The sequence below is a fragment of the Thamnophis elegans genome, chromosome 11 (assembly GCF_009769535.1).
Source record: "Thamnophis elegans isolate rThaEle1 chromosome 11, rThaEle1.pri, whole genome shotgun sequence".
Lineage (NCBI taxonomy): Eukaryota > Metazoa > Chordata > Lepidosauria > Squamata > Colubridae > Thamnophis > Thamnophis elegans.
The window spans coordinates 70,878,673-70,900,425 of record NC_045551.1 but is presented as its reverse complement, the minus strand read 5'-3'; the positions used below and the strand labels follow the sequence as shown (position 1 = coordinate 70,900,425).

Genomic DNA, 21,753 nt, shown 5'->3' with positions numbered 1-21,753 from the left:
TGCTGAATGACAGGCTAGCAAGTTTGAACCTTTGGACACATTAAGTTCCCTCTCTGCTTTTGAAAGGATGCCTCTCTTTCCCCAGACTCTCAAAGGGAAGAGAGATCTCAGAGGGTTGCTTTACCTGGTGGGGAGGGAGAGGAGGAGGAGGGGGGAGGAGGAATGTCTATTGAGTCCAAGCCAGAGTTGGAGCGTTAGTAGATTTCGCCATGAAGCTCTCCAAGAAAGGAAAAAATGAATTGCTGTGGTTGGCGGAGAAGCCGGCTACAGAAACCCTGAGGAGTCTGGGGACGAAACACATGAAACGTTGCTGGAGTTGCATCTTCGTCCTGGAAGCAGAGGATGTGGGAGAATTCTGGGTGGGGAATTTGAGCCGTCTTCCTTCAGGGCCTGCTACTCCACGGCCAGGTGCCCCAGCAGCCAGCAAAAGCCAGCAAAGTCTTCGCCCTTTGAAGTGCCCAGGGAGGTCTTCGTTCTTCGCTCTCTTTTTTTTTAAAGAATGAAATACAGCCCCCTCCCCCCCCCCTCACTGGACTGGCTTAGGCCCAAGGCAGTGGAAGTGAAGCCGAGAAGGTCCCAGCGGAGACGGAAGGAGAGAAATGGGTCCCCAGGATAGAAAAGGCCTTAAGAAAAGCATTTGGAGTGCAGTGACTTACAGCAACCTTTGGAAGCAGCTGACCCAGGCCGGCCCTCGTGCTTAGGCTGGCCCTGGCCAAGGACTCGCCTCTTCTTCCAAGGACTCGCCTGAGCTCTCGCCCACCATCGTTCCAGAGAGAGACAAAGGCAGATGGAGCAGCAGGCAGAGGGCAACGTCCCAGGTTCAGCTGATGGGAAGCAGGTGCTGGAGGAACAGCTCCCCCCCCCCCAATCCCTGCCCTGAACTCTCCAGGGTTCTGACAAGCGCTGGGACACCCCGTCTCACTTGGGCTGGCCTTGCTCTTCCCCAGCCGCCTCTTCACAACCGGCCCCCGTGTTAGGTCAGGAGACTGGTTCATTTTGCTTACTTGATTCAATGTTGAGGTTGCCCCAAAGGACTCTCGGGGGCTTTCGGTTCAAAGCAAAGAGCAGGGTCTTTTCAGCTACCAACGGACTCTGGTCTGTAGTTAAGATCCTCCTTTTCCCTTCTTTTGACGTTTGTTCCCCTAGGATCCCTCCGTCATGATATGTCAAAGGCTTATGATCCCCCATCTCTCCCCGATATCCATCCATCGGTTGCTTATGGATTCTGAGAGGGGATTCATCTGGTCTCGGAGATCGTAGGAAGCTCTTTCCTGCCTCTCTTCTCCTCCTCCTCCCCGCCTGTCCTTTCCTTCCCCCCTTCCCAGGCCCTGGGTGGGATTCATGGGTTTGGCCCTTTTTGCCTGTTGCCCTGATCAATAATTAAATACACGGCTTATTAAATAAGCGATTTAATCAAATAAAATAAGAAGAAAAATAATTAAAACAATAGTTTAATTAAAAAGGGAAAGGGGAGAAGCAAAACAGCAAAAACTAAAGTAAGAAATGATAAATATGTAATATGTGTATATGTAGATAAAATGTGCACATAAAAATGTTCACCTTAGAAAACTCTGAACAGCCAGAATAGGAGTTGAGCAGTTTTGCTGTCCTGGGGCAGAAAGAGGCCAATTGCTGAAGGCTTCACCCTCAGGAACCGTCCGGGTGTCCTGCTTAGCTCGGCTTTTGAAGAACCTCTGGGCCAGCCGAGGGCTGCAGCCCCCTTGGGCTCTCCTTCGACAAGGCCGGGGTGGCTGCGGAGAGCAGAGACCCACACCTGACCAGGCCTTTCCCTGGCGCCATTGGGGGAACCCGGCCCTTCCGCCTCTGCAGCTCCTTTTCTCCTGCCTGCTGCTCTTAGAGGAGACCCAGCTCCTTTGTATTTAGGGCCCTTCACAGGTCATCTTTCCTCAAACGCCAACCGTTCAACATGTGTTGCCATGTGGTGAGTGGATGACCTTAAGGGAGAAGGGAAGGAGGTGCTGCCCAAGAAGCAGTCAGGCAAGAGAAGGAAGAGCCCCCCCCCCCCCAAGGACTTCATGGCCAGAGAAAGAAAAGGGATCAGGCAGTTAAAAGTGGTGGTGGGAAGTTTGTGCTTCGGACTTGCAAGACTCTGTTAATGTATCCTTAAAGCAGATTTAGCTCATCTTCTTGTGCTTCCTGCCAGGGTCACACCAGAGGGCTAATATCTATTCAAGGTTCCACTTCAGCTGCACAAATCGGGTAACCACTAGATGGCAGCCAAGGGATTTTAAAAATAACCTTTAAATCTTTGCTGACTCCTAGTGGTCAATGAATAATAAAATTTAAAATGTTCAGTGAGTAATAGGAAGTATTGTGTTGTGTGTGTGGGGGGGACACAACATAGTGTACAGAACACACTGCATGCCAACTGAAAGAGGGTTTTCACCCAATAGTTGATGTTGAAAAGAACTGGAGTTCTTTTCAACTATTGAAGCTTTTTCCTATCCAATAATATACAAAAAGGAACAAACAGTTAGATATGGTGAAATATTGAATGCAGAGGGTGAACTTAAATCTATGCAAGAGTTGAAACAGGAAGGAATAGGAATGAATTGGTTTTCATATGTGCAAATACAATCTAGATATGACAAAGATCGGAAAACGGAAGGTTTCTATGATAAAATGACTGAATTAGACAAAATGTTGACAGGTACTGATGAAAAAGTAATTAAAAATTATATGGACACTTACTAGAGGTTAAGTTAAAGGAAGAACAAGTTAAAGAAACTATGATAGCTTGGGGAGAGGAATTTTGGACTTGGGATTGAACTAGAGAAATGGCAGAAATTGTGGTCTCAAAATTATAAAATGACAATGTCAACAGCATATAAGGAAAATTTGTATAAGATGTTTTACAGGTGGCACCTACCCCCAACAAGAATAGCAAGAATGTTCAAGAACAAGTCGGAAAAGTGTTGGAAATGTCATCAGACACCGGGTTCATATTACCACATGTGGTGGACTTGCATAGAAGCTAAAAGATACTGGACTAAAATCCACACGTGGTTGGAGAAAATGATACAAAAACACATAGACTTTAAACCAGAGATTTTTTTTATTGGGAATCATATCAGAAACATATAATAAAGATCTGAAATATTTGATTGTAAATGTTTAACGGCAGCTAGAATTGTATTTGCAAAAAAAAATGGGAAAATGAGAAAATACCAACGCAGGAGGAAGTTATTCGAAAAATAATGGAATCTGCTGAAATGAGTAAATTGACATTCGAAATTAGAGAACAAGAAGATGAACAATTTTATAAGGTATGGGATTTGTTCCTGGTTAGATTAAAAAAAACATGGAAATGAAAAATTTTGGAGAAGTCTTTCACATTGTAAGAATAATAGAACAAGATAGGTGATATCATAAAGACATATTATTATTAGCTTTATAATGATGCAATGGAATATATATATTGTGTTGTATTTGTGCTGATAAATAAATAAAGGGCATACCAGGGATTGTGACACTATATATATATATAATCTCTAGAATATTTGTTTAAAATGAAGGAGTAACAATTGGAGCTGAACGTATGATCTATAATGATAATGATGTACCTATGAATACCTGATGGACCATCTGTGACTTCATATATCATTGAAAGAGGTGATGCACAAATGCTTGTAACCAAACGACATGCTAGATGTATATGTAATTGATGATGGTTTTATGTTTTATGTCTTGTTTGTCTTTGTCTGTCTAAAAATAGAAAACTTTTATACAAAAAAAAAAGAACTGGAGTTTTGGTTAAGTGACCCACCAATTATGGGCCTCAGAGCATCACATTAAAACTGTACCAATAGCAGCACAACGTACGCCATCCTCAATGTGGGAGAAGAGCCCACTCTGAGAGCAGCAGGAGTTTTGACAGTTTCAGGATGGGGACTAAACAAATTCTGCGGATATGATGGAGACCAAAGTTATTTTTTTTCAAACTTGGCAAATTTAAGCTCCCAGAATTTCTCATCTCCCCTCGGCTTCCATCAACTGTGGGAGATGAAGCCCACATATCCTAAAGTGGCTAAGTTGGGAAAAACCTGGTCTACATCTACAACATCAGTGCAACTCAGGGAAATTGTGGTCCTCAAAAATGCCCTTGAAAAGGAATAGTGGTGAAAAATACACCGTCTTTTAGCAAAAACCGTAACGTTATCCTTTGAAGAAAGGTTTGTCTGTAGAGATCGGACCCAGAGACACAAACGACTTCAAGGGCGAGAAGACGGAAAACTGAATACAAACTTTATTAAGAAAATTAACAAGTGCTTACATACTTTGCAAAAATATATATTTACAAAAAAAAGTTGCATGAAGTAGTTAATACATTTTTCTTTTCACGATGAAAAGTCTTTTTCACATTATTTTGGGAAAACCTGTGGGCCTGCCAACTGGACCCTCCGTAGAACGATAGCACGAATCACTGCTTGCCCTGAAAACGACCCAGGCGTCAAAGCCGGATCTGATCTTCCTCCAGGCCGAGAGAGCCGCCTGTCTCTTAGGGAGTCCCTGCCGGGCTGCCTCAAGATGGGGCTCACCTGAGCCCCTCTTTCCCCCCTCCCTCTCTCTCACGCCTCCTTTCTCTCTCTCTGCTAAGCCACAGCAGGGCAGGAAGGCTAACTGGTTTCTGACGGAGGGATTTCGGAACTGCTGCCTGAGCGCAGCCGAGGGGCGTCAGCAGGAACCCCTCGTAAGCATCACGCGCGGCGGGACGCTCCTGGTGGAATCCGCGTGATTTCTGCCATCCAGCAATCAGCTGGTTTTTCACTTCCTCTAAGGGTCTGCAGAGGCCTCTGGCCCCCTGCAGTTTCCATGCCCTTTTAAAAAATAGGGTTACTGAGATACCTTTGGGGCATCTGGAATTTGAACCCTAACTCTTGTGTGGGTCCCTCGATGGTTTTTGGAAGTTAAATTCATTTTCTCCTTAGTAAAAGCGTATATTAAGAATAGGAAGTATTAATTAGCACTCCCAATATGTAGCATAGCCTCCAAAGGTAACACCTGCCCAGCAAGTTCCTGTTACTAACAGAATCCTCCACGATCCAAAGGAAGGTGGGACTACTCTCAGTTGAACAGCGTTTAGCTTTGCCAAAGGTATTTAGGAACATAGCATAATATGCGGAATACTCTTATTATTATATCCGGAAGCAGGTCATTGTGCGTGGAATGGGTAGGACTAGAAGGTTGTGAGTGTGTATGTGATGCGCGTGTGCCTGCAGTGTTAGATATAATTGAACCCCCAGCAGTCCACAATGATACGCCCCCTCCCAACGTCCCATTATTTAAGTTATTGCTTCTCCACCTTGTCAACTGTAATCTCTTTGGACTTCAACTTCCAGAATTCTCCAGCCAGTCATGTTGGCTAAGGAATTCTGGGAGATGAAGTGCGGTGATCTTAAAGTTGCAAGTTGAAGAAGCTCTGATTTAAGTCATTGCTGGGCAATCTGGAGCTGCCTTGATAGCCCCAATTATAGCTACTGAAAGCTCATTGCATCTTTTATTTTGAGGGGGGGGGATGCACAAAACTAAACCATGCTAGCAAAACATCTTACGATCCTCCCAATAGTAACAAGCTGATGTGTCTCATCTTTGGTACACTGAATTTGGAGATGGGAAAATATATTTGAAGAAGCCGATTAAGACTGGCGACCTAGTGCTAATTGGAGTTTATCTTTGGCATTTCAATTTGAACAAGAAAGTAAATATTTTTGCATTCTAGCTGCATTTAAAGGCCACCGGAGTCCTGAGTCTCCACTCTCGTATCCTGGATGGCAATTTGTTGTTGCTGTTTGGGTGGTTAAAAGTGGGAGGAAACGATTGGGAGAACCTCTCTGTTCGCTGTGGTGCGGATTGTGTGAGGAGGTGCGGGGTTCCCTTTCTAAGGGGAGGGAAGTGGCTGTGAAGGCAGCTCGTTTTCCATTTAATGTAATAAAGTCTGATTTTCAAAAGCTACTTTTTACCACAACTAAAAAAAAAATGTTCTGCTATTTGGTCCAGGAGCAAACTCCACAGGGCTCACTTGTAAAAGTGTTTATAATAATTCATAGTATCCTAGAAATGATTACAATAAAAATCTCTTCAGCTTGTGAGACATAAAATTTGGTCGCTTACGGCACAGATAGGGTTCCCTGAGAAGAAATAGAAATATCCGCCATGCACTCCTTCTCCCGATTCTGAATGCGGAGACCGGAAATCCTTTCCATCTCTCTCACTCTCTGAAAATTATCTTTTGGCTGCCTGGAGGCCTCCCTCGCTGCCTGAAACCACTATAGCGTAAGACAGCGTTGGCCATCACACACACACACACACACACACACACACACACACACACACACACCCTTTGAATGATTCTCCCCAAAGTCTCCCCCCTCCTCCCTCCCCCCTTCTCTCCCATGCAAACGTATCAAGGGGTCACTGCCCGGATTCTGCACAGCAGAAGAAGAGGATTAATGCTCTGTTCATACAAGTTGCTGCTCTTGAAGTTAGTGACACAAAAATAAAAAAATAAAAATAAACCAAGCAGTTCCTGCTACATCAGACAATATTGGCAAAGACAAGGCGTTTCTGTGCAAATAAGGAACTCGGGGGGAGGGGGGGGCAAGCGTGGAGCCTCGGGGGGCGCCGAGAACTTCACCGTGGAGCCCTGAGCCCGAGGCTCTCCTTTGCCGAGGACTGGGGGGGGGCGTGCTGGTGCCTGGAAGAGGGTGCTGCGTACGGAGCCATTTCCTACGTGGGGGACGGAGGGATCCGGCTCCTACGGAGAAGCATCCCGCAGGCAGGCAGCGCTGCTCCTCGCTTACAGCTTGACTCTCCTGTGGGTAAAGAACAGAGGGGGACTCCATCAAGCCAGGTCTCCACGGGACGAGGTCGGAGCTATCAAAACGAACATGCCAACTCCAGGCCCACCGGGGGGGGGGGGGCATTGGCAGGAAGCCAGCTTTCCACCCCCATTTACAAAATAGGAAGTCGTTGCTCGCTAAGGTCGATTCCAATAGTGTTCATAGTACAAAATCAGAATTTAGGCTTGGGAATATCTTAGGCCCCCTTTAAGTTGTTTTCTGCTGCCTTTCCAAACTGGAGGGCTTCTTTACGGAACCTTCTAGATCTAGCTATGAAGACCCCCTCCGAGCAAATAGGGCCAGTGCACGCCAGGAGGGCAAAGTGATGCACGATATCAAAGCGAAGAGCCTTTCATGCCTTCCCATCTGGCCAAGCGAAGACCCTCGGCTGATCCTGGCTGGGGCAAAAAACTAAGATAAGCAGAGCTCGACCTCTTGTAGGTGAATGCAGGGTGAACACTGGACTCAAAGTAGCAGCCCAAAAGCTTTCAAAAGGAAGCTGCTTCCGTATCTAGAAAACCATCCGGATGTGTCCTTCAAGCCAACCCGAAGATGTGCTCAACTCAACAGAAGTTTCTACATTTTGGGAGGTGATTTCAACTGTGGATGAAACCCGGAAGGAGTTCTAGCCTAACGGGACACCTAATTACAACAGAGAACCAGCACCACAACAGGGGCCTTTCTGGGAAGGTAGCATAGAACTGAATTCTAACCGTGGCCAAAGTTTTATTTATACCGCTTGCTAATTTTAAGTTCTGAAGTATCAAAGCATACCTTTTTTAAAATTTTAAGTGAGGAAAGCAAAGCTTTTCCTTTGTTGGGATTTTGACTTAGTGGTATCCTGGGTCATTAAAACAGGAGTGCTTGCCTGCCTAAACTCCCCCCCCCCACACACACACACAATGGGAGTCCAATGTTGAAGGCAACAAAGTTCCAGGGAGGGAGAAAGAGGCTCCTGGAGCAAAGAGAAGAAACTGCAGAGAGGAGAGTTTCTGCCTGCCTAGCTGCTTCCTGGAAGCCCTCCTATCGACACGGCTCGCCTGGGACCTTCCTCCCACGGAGCAACACAAGGCGGCTGTGCCTTTTGCCTGAGCCTCCCGATTCCTGTGCCAGGGAAAGGCCTGCCGAGCTCAAGTGGAGCCGCTTGGATTCCCTTTTATTGCCAGCGCTGCTTTCTCACTTGACAAGGAGGGTTTGCGGTGCAACGGATTACTCTCACCCCGCCCGAATGTTGAATGAATGTTGTGTTTTTATGGATAATTTTCTTTTATTCACGATTTTTTTTCCTTTAAGTCTTGTCTTGCACCCCCTTCCCCTCACTATTGTAAGCCGCCCTGAGTCCCTCCAGGGAAAAGGGCGGCATATAAATTCTTAATAAAATCTAAAATCTAAATCTAAAACGGACACAAAGGTGAAGAATAGCAACAGCACTTAAGACGCACACACCGCTTTGCAGTGCTTTTACAGCCCTCTCTAAGCGGCTTACAGAGTCCGGCTGTTGCCCCCAAGAATCTGGGTCCTCATTTTACCCACCTGGATGGAAGGCTGAGTCAACCTTGAGCCGGTCAGGATTGAACTGCAGGCTGCGGGCAGAGTCAGCCTGCCATCCTGCATTCCAGCCACATGCATGCCAGCAGGGCTCTTCACAATATACAGGATAACAGTAGAGGAACCATGGGGAGCTAATTCAATGGCAGCCAAAGAATCTTAACCTAATACCCCCCCAAAAGCACCACCACCACCTCCTCCTCTTCCTCAGTTCAGGGGCAACAAGCATGTATGCGGTTTACTTGGATTTTTAACCCACGACTGCCTGGGAAGAAAGCACTGCATTGTCCTGAGTAGCAAAGTCCCTTTGACATGAACTAGCCGAAATCTGTTGATCTTGGTGCAATCTCATTCCCCTCTCTGAGACTTGCTAGGCCAGGGGCTTCCTTAACTGGCTTTGTAGATCGCTATTAACGTTATTTTGAAATACGCAGCTGACTTTTTTGCATCTTTCCAGGCGTGGCTCCCTTGTGACCTTTATTTTGGAACCCTGGGATATGTCATAATGGAGGAGGAACAGATACGCTGGTCCTCCTGGGCCGTTGGGGGTCCTGTTGAAGTCAGTGCAGCCCCAGAGGCTGCCAACAGGATCACAAGGGCAATTTGGAAGTGGGGGGGGGGGAGTCAGCAGGTGCAGTGATAGATAACTCTTATCTGGGATTCTAAATCAGTCCTAAAATGTTCAGAAGCCGAGCCAAAGGTTTGAGCAGTGGCCCCTTTCCTTCTGCCACCACCTCTGCCTTACGCCCGCTGTCATTCAACTGGGCTGTTTTTAGTGGGACTTTTTGGAGCATGAAAAGACTCCGGGGGGGGGGGGAACACCCACCAGAGTCCTGCTGTCACCCTGTTGGAGTCACAGCTTCACAAAGGGCTCCTGGGAAAAGCGTCAGTCCCAAAGTTTTCAGGATTTGCAGAGGTTGATTGGCAGCTCCAACTGAACAGCTACGAGGCCAACTGGGAGTCAGGGGTAGGAAAGGTTGACAATCCCCCGTTGCTCTGAGCGGCAGGACAAAGTGGCTGTGGCTGTGGAGCAGGGGAGGTGAAACCATCCTCCCCTCTCAGCCACCGTAAGGGGCACCCGGTGTGTGGAATCGGCCGTAGTCCATGGGTGCCATCTGCATTATTTGGGGTAATAGGGGTACTGCGCTCTGGGTTAACGGGATTTGGGATGGTGCAAAGGGCATAGATTAGGAGACTCCCCAGGTCACTTCCAGCCCTCCAGGATCCATGGGACGACAAATTAAAACGGAAACTGGTCAGCCCCAAAACAACCTTTATCCAGTATGCAGCTATTTAATAACACAACTTAAATGGTTTGGTTTAGCACGACCAAGGACTGACTGTGGCGCTTTCACCTAGTTGTGGGTCGCTGAATCTGTATTCTTGGTCCCCTGCACCCACAACATGGAGAAGAAGTAAGAAAACAGGCAGAAGAGATTAGTGAGCAATGAGCTGATATTTTAGCAGGAACCTTCAAGGCTTCAAAATAAGTCTTGAACTTCCCAAAACTGCATCCTTGCGACAGCCTGGTTAACACAAGAAGAAAGCTGAGAAGATGAAACCACGGACGACAGCCCATCTAAAAAAGCATAATTTTTATTATTTAAAAAGCATTTTTTAATAAATCCCCATATACAGTAGGGCTTTTATAGTATTAAACTAGCCACTTTTTTGCATGTACAGTACATAATACATGCAGTACACTGTTAGAGCAAGGGAAAAGTAGATAGGCTGCTACATTAATGTAGATTTAGATATTCGTGTTACATCTGGCCACCTGTGGGCAAGGATGCCTTGAAGCAGCCGAGAGAGTTAAATGGAGAGAGGGGAGGAGAGGATCTCACTTGGGGTTGGCTTGAAATGTGGCCTTAAGCAGAGTGGAAAAATAGATCTCCGGGGTGCATTGGGGGGGGGGGGAATTCAAAGGCTCAGTTCGGCAAGGACAGCTATGGGGCCAACTCTTTTGAAGTCCAGCGCCTACAAAGACCCTGGTCGTTCCAGTAAAAACATTCATATATAAGATTGCTGCCAAGAGGCTACCCTCACTGCATCTGGGGTCAACGTCTTCCTTCAACTGCTGGAAATGAAAAGCCTGGATGAAAACATATTTAAGCAGAGACCATCTGAACAGATCCGGGAGCACAGGGATAAAGAGCTTCCAAAACTGGCTCTGGGGCAACTTCAGAAGAATGTGCAAAAAAGGTCCAGGAAATCTGGTGCGTGACATTCACAAGTCCTCCACTTGTGAGAACTACTGTGGGGTACCTGATGGGCACCTGGTCCACCTGAGTCTTATCTCTTTTGGCCCAAAAACTGAGAATCTCTCTTGGTGACAGACGTGAAGCAGCCTCCAAAAACTGAGCTGAAACCAAGGCCTCAGTCTCTGCCCATCACAGTTTCCCCCAGGGGGTTTTTTGATGTGAGGCCTTTAGGGTTGCGGCTTACTTTTGAAAGTATTTCTCCAGGTACTCCTGGATCCACTTTAACTTGGAGTCGATGCAGATCTGCTTGCTGCTGTTTTTCAGTCTTGCGCTGCCGAAAAATAGGGGAGAGGGAAAAAAGAGAGAATAGAAAATAAACTCGCGTACATAAACCAAACCAGAATTTGCTAGTTCAACTTTTGCGACAGGGACAATAAAGGCATCTGCTCCTTATAACATTACACAATGAAGTTTTTTATTATTATGGTGAAATTAAAACCATTAAAAACATTTGTGGCTGTTACCACAAATTGACACAAAGCAGCCCTCTTGAGCGATAGCTGGGCCACCTTCAAACCAAGGTCATGGTGGCCGGAAGTTAAATGCCCCCAAAGCTTTTGAGTTGCCTTCGGAAGGCGCGTGGTAAGTTACACTGTTTTTATTTCCATTTGGCCAATTTGGGAAATTTTGAACCTCTTCCAACCTCTCTATGGAAAAAAAAACCTCCTTCTACAGAGCGAAGAACAATAGGGCATAGTTTTGTGAGTGACACTTCTGGCTGCTAAGCAGAAAACGCCGGAGAAGGGATCTCAAATGATCGTACTTTTTGGAGGTGAACTGAAAGAACAAACTCAACAACATTTTGTACTCTCTGACAGCAACAATATTCAGCAACTCTGCAATGGGAGAAGAGCCTGAGAGTCAGCGATTGATAAGAGCAACGGAATTGCTTGTCTGAACTCCTTCATTGGTACCAAACCATCTTTAACAGACAAGCACATCTAGATGAGTAGACCAAAAGAGCTTTTCTGAACCCCTTCCCCAGCAAAGGCTATTTTCAATGGAAATTTCAATCTGCTGGTTTCCTCAACACATGGAATACCCTGAAAATAGGTTGTTCAAGCTACAGACTGTGTCTCACCAGTGAACTGATAAGGGAAGTCCGAAACTGCTTTTTGTGTTAGCCCTACACTCTATAATGAGTGCTTCATACGCTGCAGGAAAGCCTTTCAGCAGGACACGTAATTAATCTGTCTTGCTTAATCTTTTCTATTTAGCAATCCACGTTCTCAGGCAGAATTCTCTTTATAAACAATATAAGCAGAATACAAATCAATTTCCAAAACCTATCAGTCGAAAATGCAAATATAAAACATTTCATTTTCACATACTTTACTCTTTCCCAAGAAAGTGTATACTTTTGCTTCATTTCAACCACATTTAATGGTAGAAGAGAAAGAAGTTAATTATAAAGCTTCTCTATAAAATCACCCAAGTTGAAGTACTTATGACCAATTTTAATTTTTCTTCAAATACACAACCGTACTTATAAATAAACTGTGGCTCTGTTTAGCATAAGGGAAGCATGTAAGGTTTCGCCCCCTCTTCCTGTGTGGTTTTAACGTTTATCTTGTTTATATTAGAGGGATGCTTTAAGGGGAAAGGATAATGAGGATAAAGGAGACGGGTTCTTCTGCATTTTGAAGGCCCAGGATGGAAGCAGGATAACAAGGAAGCTCGCCCTTTTGAGCTCTGGTGCTGGAGAAAATTCCTGGTAATGCCACAGGCAGCCACAGAAGTAAACAAATGGGTTGTTGAACAAATCAGCTGAAAGAGTTCTCGTTTGAGACACGGATGACGGGGCTCAAGCGATCCTACTTTGCTCAACTCTCGTGCTGGGAAGGGTGGAAGGAAAGGAGGCCAGCATCAAAGTCCCCGTGCCCAAATCATGAGCATCCGACCGACCGACTGACCGTGGGGATGATGCTGGGGATGATGCGATGGCCAGGCCACTCACAAGTCGTAAACCTGAACAATCGCTAAACGAGAGGTCGGTAAGCGAGGTCTAGAGAACAAAGGGCATAAAGCCACAAAACCCATCCCGCCTGAAGGACAAATCCAGCCCCGAGAACAACTTTTCTACTTCCCCACCATCAGAACTGATCCTGCCAGAGCTGAGCCTCGAGGGCCCTCTGGCAGACTGCGGAAGGGCACTGCCCTCATCACCCGGGCACACTGGATGGGCAACTGGTACCCGGAGGTTGGTGGCCCTGCAGATGCCAAGCTGGGCCCAAGAGATTCAAAGCAGCGGTTCCCCACCGCCACCGGTGAACTTTGCCTCTTTTGATCCGTGGGAACAAAAACCCCCGAGGACCCTCTTAGTCCGGGGACGGAGGGTCGCCAGGAGATCAGTGTTTGCAACCCCCGAGTGCCAGGATCCTTTCCTTGCCCGCTGCCCTTTGCACTGCGTCAATCACCAAGCGCTATCCGGTTCCAACCTCCGCGACTTCTCAGGTCCCTGCGGACACCCAAATGGTGCCGCTTTTTAGGCTCCGGCCTCTTCCACACAAACACCGTTATTTTAAAATCCTGAAAACAGGAAACCTGAGGTGAAACCGAGGAGGCCGTGTTCTTTCGGAAAGCTCCCTCAAACATGTTTGCCAATTTTGATCCATTCTGCCATTAAATCTGCCAAACAAAATTTACAATTTCCTTCGTAAAAGAAGAACAAAACCAGAACTTAGCATATTGGAAGAATTAATCTGCCCAGGAAAAAAAACGGCTACTCCTGACGGATGTGATCCAGTTCTGTCAAACCGGTAAACAAAAGGAAAGTAATGCCTTATTTCCAATTAAGAGTCGATGGGAGGCAGGGCTCGGATTTCAAAATCACAATTAGAGACTAAATTGAATCGAGAGGCTAATCTGAGGTAGAAAAAGTCATTTTCTGAGTTTGTAACTCAGGGTTTGCTAACTTTAAGGCGCCGGCTGGGGAATTCTGAGAGTCCTAAAGACATCTTAAAGTTGCCAGAGTTGGAAAAGTCTGCTGCATCTCATGGCCTAAACTAAGGTTTCTCAACATGGGTGGACTTCAACTCCCAGAATTCCCCAGCCAGCTGTAGTAGGCTGGCTGGGGAATTCTGGGAGTTGAAGTCCACCCATCTAAAATTCACCAAAGTTGAGAAACCCCAAGGCTAAACCATCCATAAATTATAACTTGCTGCCGAGGCGTAAAACTCTTCCTCGAACAGATGCAAGTACTTATGGATTTGTTTTTATAGCTGCATCGTTTTTATTTCCCAGAGGACCCAGGATAGTTTACAAAAGGAGAATTATAAATGAAAAATAAAACAAAATCAAAATACAGTAAAATAGAAAATAGCAGCAAATACAACTGAATCAGGAACCCACAAGATAAAAGCTAAAAGAAAACAAGTCTTCCTGGAGGCCTCCAAAAATAGAAAGATTTGCCCACCGGGGCCGGCAGAGGTTGCAAGAAAAATGGGGCCACCAGGCACCTTCCAGGCCATGAAATCGGATTCTGAAGGCTCCATTCTAATTTGCTTCCATCAAGTCTGTTCCTTGTTCTTTTTCTTTTTCTTAAAAAAAAGCTGTTTCATATAAAACACACCTTGAAGCACAAATGAAGCATTCAGCTGACATTACCAAGGATTAACCTGCAAACTAGCTGGATCAGAGAAGCATCGTTTACTCTGTTTTTACAGTAAATAGAGCAAAAAAGAGCAAAAAGCGAATGAGAGGAAATATTACAGATGTTAACCACAAACCCTCATCGTTATTCACGAGGGAAAAACGCATGCAAAATAAAATACAAAACTTTCACTGGAACAGCGACAGCAATTGAGCAACATTATTGGCCATTACCAAGACTATAATTTTCCCATGCAGTTCATTTAATCATCTTCTTGAATTAAACCTAAATTTCTAGGCAACACAAAGCATTTATGCCAAGGAGCCACAAGAGGGCAGAAAAACTTCTCCTGTCCCTTTTCTGATAGTTTTTTTTTCTGTTTACATTCAGGAAGATTTCGTTGGAGTTTCATAAAAAGCAGGAGGATTCGGGTCTTTTTTTTAAAGAAAAAAGTGGACCGCTGAACTCTCTCCAAATCTCAGTCTCCGCTTCCGCCATTTCAAAGACAAAGACCGTTTTTCTAGACTTAACACCATTCTCTTTTCCAGCTAGATTAAAATCACGTTTCCTAAAAACGCTGCAACCCAAAATAAAAATCATAGCAATAGTAATGTTTTTAAATCATAAACACCACTGAAAATAAACGGAATGCCCTCAAATTTCACAATAGCTGGAGGGAGGGAGGGAGAACGTGCTAATCGGGTCTAGAATGAAAACTGACCTGCTTTTCCACTCGGACACTAGTTTACATCTTTTATTGCAGACTAATTAAACGCCGTATCTCGAACTCGAGGCAGAGCGAGCGAGCGCCGGCCTTCTGAGGATGGAGCCCCAGCGCTTCCAACCGGCATCCCAGGTGTGCGAAGGAGACACTTACATGACCTGAAGGGGGCATCCAGGGACGGTCAGGATCTTCAGGTGCTTGATCTGGGACTTGGACACGTGGCTCTCAAAATACCTGCAAGGGCAGCGGTACGTCAGGCTGATGGGCTTCCCTGCAGGGCAGAAGAAGAGAGGAGAGGCTCAGGTTCCCTGCCCGACGGGCACAGATAATCCCAGCCCTTCATTCTGGTTGATGGGTTTTGGGAGACAAAAGTGGGGCGAGAACCTGGAACAGGCATTAGCGGGTTTTTTAAAAGGAGCCGGCTAATTGTCCGAGGGGGGACTGGCGGCGATTACCCAAGATAAAGGGGGCAGCTGAAAGGCACTTGGCCTCCCCAGTGTTATTCCTGCTAAATAATTTGACCCCGGGGCAGCATGAGAAGGCAGACAAGAAAGAAATCGCAATGCAACACCCCCCTCCCCACATATGCAGCGCCTCCTGGGCAGGGAGGGAGGGCCAGGGGAGGGGAGGGGGGAGGGCTCGCTCCAAGTTTGCAACCACAAATCTTATGGGGGGGGCGGCAATTACTGCAAACTGGGCTGCAGGTAGAGCCGGGTTCAGTCTCACTGCCAATTAGTTTTCGGGGGGGGGGGGCAGCTGTGAATGTTTGAAGTCTTCACCCCCTTTCTCCCCCCCCCTCCCTCCCCCCCCCAGCACTGGCAGAGGAAGCCTGATGGTCCCAACTTCATCATCAAAGATAGGAGGGATACTCTTACAAGTCGGTTTCTTTGAACAAGGAATCCTTAGGAGCTGCTCCTTCGCTGCTACAAGCGCATTGGAAGCGTCTTCCTCCCGGCTGCTGCAGCCTCGTGGCAGAAGCAGCAGATAACCGGTTCCCCCCACGCCCCACCCTTATCAGTCAGAAAACCTGGCTGGCTTTAAGGTCAAAGGAAGGAGGGAGGAATTCCTTAGGAGAGCCCAAAGCTACCAGCAGCACAAAGGAGCCCAAGTGAACAGAAAAGTCTTGGCAATAATGCAGCATGCAACAAAAGAGAAACACAGAAGCAACGGAGAGTATCTGGCAGCCCAGGAGGCCAGAGAGATTGCAGAGTATCCTTATCTACGGGGGGGGGGGGCAGGTAGCCTGTAGTTGCTACGTAAAAGAAGCTGCTACAATGTGAGGAGCAGCTGCCTGCGACCCACAACGGAAGCCACGGGGGCGTTGGATGGGGAAGCGGGCGGCATCGTGTGTTGCACGGATAACACAACTGGGATTGTTCAGATCAGGTTGTCTTCAAAGCAGGTCGCTTCATTATGGGCTGCACTGGATGCCTATGAAGGGATTGCACAAGGGGGGGGGGCTGGAATATGTGTTAAAAGGGGCGCAGTGTGATGATTAGAAAGATTCCTTATAAAACGCAGAATAGATTTTGTCTGGAAGGGCATTTTCTGAGCTCCTTGTTTCTCCAAAAGAGGAGGAATTGGGGGGGGAGGAGATCAAACCAGAGACAGAAACATTAAGCCTTGGCCTTGGTTTCCAAAAACTTTCTTAACATCCTGATAACTCTCCTCTTAAACTCTCCCCGTGAGCAAGGGGTGTGATGGGGTTTAGTTTAATTTTTATTAAACTAAACTAACAGGCCGATGCGAACAGGGGCGCTGCTGGCCCAAATCAGGAGAAGAGAGCCGCCATGCCGCTGTCAATGGCCCTGGGGATGTGGGGTCCGGCTGCAGGGGCCGCTCTTTCGAAGGGAAACAGGGTCCCTCCGTGAAGCAGGTGTGCAAAAGCCCCCCTGGGGGATGGGAGCGCCTGGGAGGGTCTCATTTCCAATGCAAAGGGGGGTCTGTTTTGTGGTGAAACAGGACAAGCAGGACAGGGACCCACGTGGTGTAATTCAAGCAGGGATTTAAGAGGAAGTATTAGGTCTCCCCAATCAAAAACAAATGTTGCACATCAGCCCTTTGGATTTGCCCCAATGCTGGAGCTTTCCAAGGCCATTTGGAGTTGCGATTCCTCCCCTCCGAGGTATTAAACGTTCCCCTCCAGCTTGCAATGCTCTGCAAATTTGATAAGCATCCTTCTGGTTCCATCCAAAGCTGCTTAAAGGGAGCCTGGCAAAGGACCAGCCCCACCTGGTATTCCCTGCTCCCTGGGAACAGATCCTCAAGCAGATGCAACTCCAACACGTTCACATCCATCCATCTCTGACACAAAGACATTAGGGGGGGGGGAGTGTCCGACTCTTTGCTGAGAACAAGGTGGGCCAAATTCCTTCTTCCCCGGCTCTACCAAGCTCTGAACGTTAGGAGGAGTTTATGAAGGTGAGCTTGGTGCAACTTACTGGCTCCTAAGTTGGCAATGCTCTGTCCTCAAAAGCTTGGCCAACTCGATTGAGCTGTAGCTCCCGTCTTCCAAAACCCTGGTCACCCCGGCCACCTCCTTTCCCTTCCTGGGAGCCAACGGGGGGGGGGGCTGCTCTTCAGCAAGGACACCCGGAGTCTTGTCACCCGTGGATGCTCAACCGTTACTTACAGCTTGTAGCTGTTGGCCCAACCTACCTTGCAGGGTTATAAGGACGGGAGTAAATGTGCTGCCCTGGGCTGCAAATAAATAATCTTTCTTGGTTTGGAGGGTTGAATTTGCTAAATGGGGGTTCTTGCAGTGCTTTGATCGATCTGCAGCTCTCTTTGCCTCCCTTCAATCATGCCAGGAATGGTTTCTCTTCCAAGGAAAAGAAATTCAGGCAATGCAAATGAAGTGTCCAAACAATTCCGCCTTTCCTCATTTTTATTTTCCCTCCCCTTCTATACCTTCTCACAGCACCCTCCAAAAAATTCCTTACCTCTTCTGAGCTTTACCTTTTTTTGACTCCAACCTTGCCATCCTGCTACGGGTTTAACCCCTTCTAGTCCTTAGTCCCCGCGTCTATTTCCTTGTGATTAATCTATTTGAATATGTTAATAGCGCAAGGAGTTTTAAAATTTAAAACTAACATCTTACATTAAACCTTCATGATTTGGCTAATACAAGGGACCCACCCTTGGTCTGGGTGTGAAGATCCCTGGGGAACTCTTGGAGAAGGCATGGAGGGCTGGTTTTACCCAATGCCCTTTCTGCCCCCCCCCCCCCCACACACAAGGCATGCATACCTCTCTGAGCCATCTGCGCCCCTGGGCTTAAGAGGAGCAGCACAAGGAATAAAAAGAAGGGGTGCACTGGATTCATCTCCAAACTGAATTATTTTTGAAACCATAGAGAAGCACTGATTGTCCATCCAGGTTGAAAAAAATGTATCCTCTCAGTTTGTTCTCTAATGCAACTTTGAGACATGCAAACAATTTTCAAAACATGGAAGAGTTTAGCCTTTCGATACATGAAGTGGGCTGCAGATAGAAAACAATGGGATACCCTGGAGCCCGGCTTCTCTCAACCTTAGCAACATCAAGATCCGTGGACCTCAACTCTCAGAATTCTGGGGGCAGAAGTCCACAGATATTAAAAGTTGCCGAGGTTGAGAGAAGCTCTGGAGTGCCAAACTTTATACAAATCTTACTTGCACCCTTCCTCAAAAGCACCCCCCCCCTTTATAGTTATGCAAAGTCTTTTCCACAAGCACCAAGCCAGATCCTGTCAAGGTGAACCCTTCAGAAAAAAATTTGGATTAATTAACGTAACAAGAAGCAGCCCCGTATTTAGTCCTCTTTTCTTACTGATAGATTATTATTCAGCTATTTTTCCTAATGCCTAATTTCCTAATGAAAAGAAAAGCTCCTTTGGAAAAAATATGCCTAGAGAAGCACGGCTCATCCATTGTTAGGGAAAGTCTAAAATTAAGGATGTAAGCTCATGCAACTTAATCATAATTATAGCCTCCGCTGGGTTGGAAATCCTGTGCAATCAGGATTCCTAATTTTGCAGATTACAAAGTTAATCAGACCTTCACAAGGGGAAAGACAAAGAGGGAAGTGAAGGAGGGGGGAGAGGGGGGGGAAAGAGAAAGGTGTGAAATGCTCTATCTGTGTGCGACCTATTAAAGCAGGTCTGTCTATTTGCAGGATTACACAGTTGTGGTATATGCTCTTCTGCACATCCAGAAACACCTTCTTGTGAACCTTACTGAAGCACCGCACAACGCTGGAGTGTAGCTTTCTTTCTCCATAGCTAGAAGAAGCTGGAGGTGCAGAAGAATTCAGGGAACAGGACTAAATGTTATTAGATTCCTCTCTAGAGTAAGAAGTTCTGCTTCTACAAGTCACATTCAGCCAAAAAGGACATTAAAATGGATTCAGTAATGTATGTATGTATGTATTAGCATTAGCATTGTATATTTGTCACATATAACGTAACATTGAAAGTGGAATCATTTTTAAAGGTTGTTTTATGATGCAAACCATCTGCAGACCAAAGAATATTTCTGCCTCCTTCTTTCAATCTTGCGCTTTTTATCCCAACTTGGGGAGAAGGTGAGGCACAAGCAACCTCCAGCCCAGGTGAGCCCCTGGGGGGGGGGGAAGCGCCAGGGGTGAGGGTGTCCTCTTCCCTGCTTCTTCCTCTCTGCAATTAAAAAGTGGGAGCCCAGGAAGGAGCTTTCTCATCTATCTTCTACAAAGGGTGGATCTAAAATCCAGAACTGATTGATCCTCCGCATTAACATTGAGGAAATCTGATTTGCCCCGTTAAAAACATTTTCTCCTAAAACTCTAAACCCCCTTTTTTTTTGTAGGTCGGACCTGGCTCTCAAGCTGTGCCCCTACCACATTTCCTGAGGGCACCCATGCAAAGTCCCTGCGGAATAATGTAGACTGAGGAGGAGGAGGAGGAGGAGGAGGAGGAGGGGAGGAGACCGCTGGCAGCTTCAAAATAACTTCATTTTTAAGCTGCCATCCAGAGCAAGAAATGGGAAGGAAAGTTGGGTATCTTGTGTGCAGGTGTGAACTGAAATTCCTCCCAAGAGCCTCCTGAGTGAAGCCGTCTCCGTGTTTCAGAAATGAACATGGATCTCAGCTGGAAGGCTGAACCACCTTTGACCGGGACCCCTGGAAGACCCTCCCCTGGAAGCAGGAATCCTCCAGAGTGAGGGGGAAAGGAGTAGAAACAGAGCTGAGGGACAGAAAAGGGGAATAGAAAGCAAGGAGAGGGAGCCTCACTGAGAAGCCTCCGAGGGGCCTCGGGGACTCTCAAGGGCCAGAGACCCTAACAGTCCTGACCAGAAGACCCCCCACCCCCCAAAAGAGGTCTCCTCCGGGTGGCTCTTGGGCAGTGGGCTTCCCTGCCTCCCAGCCTAGCCCAGACCCAGAAGAAAACTCTCTGGAGGGGAGCGGCAGGCTGAAAGAGGAGCCCGATCACACACAGACACACAGAGCAGGGACCCCCTGCACCCCACAGCAGAAGCGCTGGAGGCTTCCGGAGCAAAGATGCCAACTCTTCCCAGGGCCATCGGGGTCTCTGCCTGATGCCAGCAGGCCCACAGGCGGGCTCCAACCTTCGATGCTTGCGGGAGAAGGGACCGAAAGCCTCTGCACCCCCAACCCTCTTTCTTCAGGGGATTTGGGGGGGGGGGGGCAGAATAAGGGGAAAGTCGGGAAGCCAGGAGCCCCGCAGAGGCCGAAGCACCGGCAGGCCAAGCGGCTCCCTCCACCCGCTGCCCACCTAGAGGAGGCGGGAGCCCCGCCAGGCACTTTCTGCCCGCTTTCCCGGAGAATCCGCGCGCCCCTTTCGCTCCGGCGCTCAGCAGTCCCCGCCGGAGCAACGCGGAGTCCAGCGGCTCACACACACCCCGGGCTCCCCCTGCGGGCTCAGCCGGCCCGGCCCGACTCCAGCGCTTCCCTCGCTCGCTGCCCCTTCGGGGGTCGCCGCAGCGGAAAGGCGCCCAGCGGCTTCTCGGCCCACTTCGCGCGGCTCCCTCCCCGCCCGCCTCCCGTTCCCCCCGCGGCGCCCAGCCTTTCCACGGGGCAGCCCCTGCCCGGGGGAGCCCGGTCCCCGAGAGCCCCGCGCCCGCCCGGGCCCCGCCGCCGCCCGCCTCCCTCCAAAGCAGGCGCGGCGCGTGGCGGGGAGGCGGCGGTGGGCGGCGGGAGCGGCGCGGGGGCTCCGGCGGGCACTCACCGCGGGAGCCGTGCAGGGCGGCGAGCAGGAGCAGCAGCAGGAGGGCGAGCGGGCGGCGGTCCATGGCGGAGCTGGGCTGCGTGTGGCCGGGCGAAGGAAACCCTCTCTGGACGGCCCTCCGCCCGGCCGGCCTCTATAGAGGCTGGGGGCCCGGGGGAGGGGGCTTCGGGGGCGGGGAAGGAGGCCGGGCGGCTGCCTCCACCAGGACCCTCCTGCCTCCGAAGGGGCGGGAAGGCAGCCAAGCCCCCCCCCCGCCCGCGCCCGCCCCCCGCCCGCCTTCCCCCGACGGCTGAGGAGCCGGCCCGGTGCCTCCCCGCTCCCCCCCCCCCTTCGGCTTCTGCTGGCGCTGCTGTCCCGGCGGCCGCCTTGAACTTCGGGGGCTCCTTGCCTGCCTCCGCCGCCCCCCCCTCGCAGCGTCCAGGGACGGAGCGGGGGGGACCCAGCGGGGAGCAGCGCTGCGCCCCCCTCCCCCCCCGGGGCTCCCTGCGCGTCTCCTCTGGGAAGGGAAGGCGGAGCGGATCCCCGGCGGGGGCCGGGGGAGGTCGGGGGTCGCCCTCCGACGGCTA

The 21,753-nt window shown here is 48.5% G+C and overlaps 1 protein-coding gene across 1 annotated transcript; it reads right to left on the bottom strand.

Annotated features, from left to right (window-relative positions):
* Positions 1-4,249: 4,249 nt before the first annotated feature.
* On the bottom strand, positions 4,250-21,429 carry CXCL12 (C-X-C motif chemokine ligand 12). Its single transcript, XM_032226876.1, has 4 exons — positions 21,188-21,429; positions 15,139-15,256; positions 10,854-10,940; positions 4,250-6,833 (listed from the first exon to the last, which is right to left on the bottom strand). Exons 1-4 carry the CDS (start codon positions 21,249-21,251, stop codon positions 6,818-6,820), a joined length of 285 nt encoding a protein of 94 aa, XP_032082767.1. The 5' UTR covers positions 21,252-21,429; the 3' UTR covers positions 4,250-6,817.
* Between the last annotated feature and the right edge of the window lie 324 nt (positions 21,430-21,753).

Bases quoted from the DNA above. Each gene is read 5' to 3' on its own strand.
- CXCL12 (XM_032226876.1), bottom strand. From the start codon at position 21,251: ATGGACCGCCGCCCGCTCGCCCTCCTGCTGCTGCTCCTGCTCGCCGCC. The intron at 15,257-21,187 runs GTGAGTGCCCGC...TCTGCCCTGCAG, and splicing joins CGCCCTGCACGGCTCCCGCG to GGAAGCCCATCAGCCTGACG. The intron at 10,941-15,138 runs GTAAGTGTCTCC...ATTTTTCGGCAG, and splicing joins GGATGCCCCCTTCAGGTCAT to CGCAAGACTGAAAAACAGCA.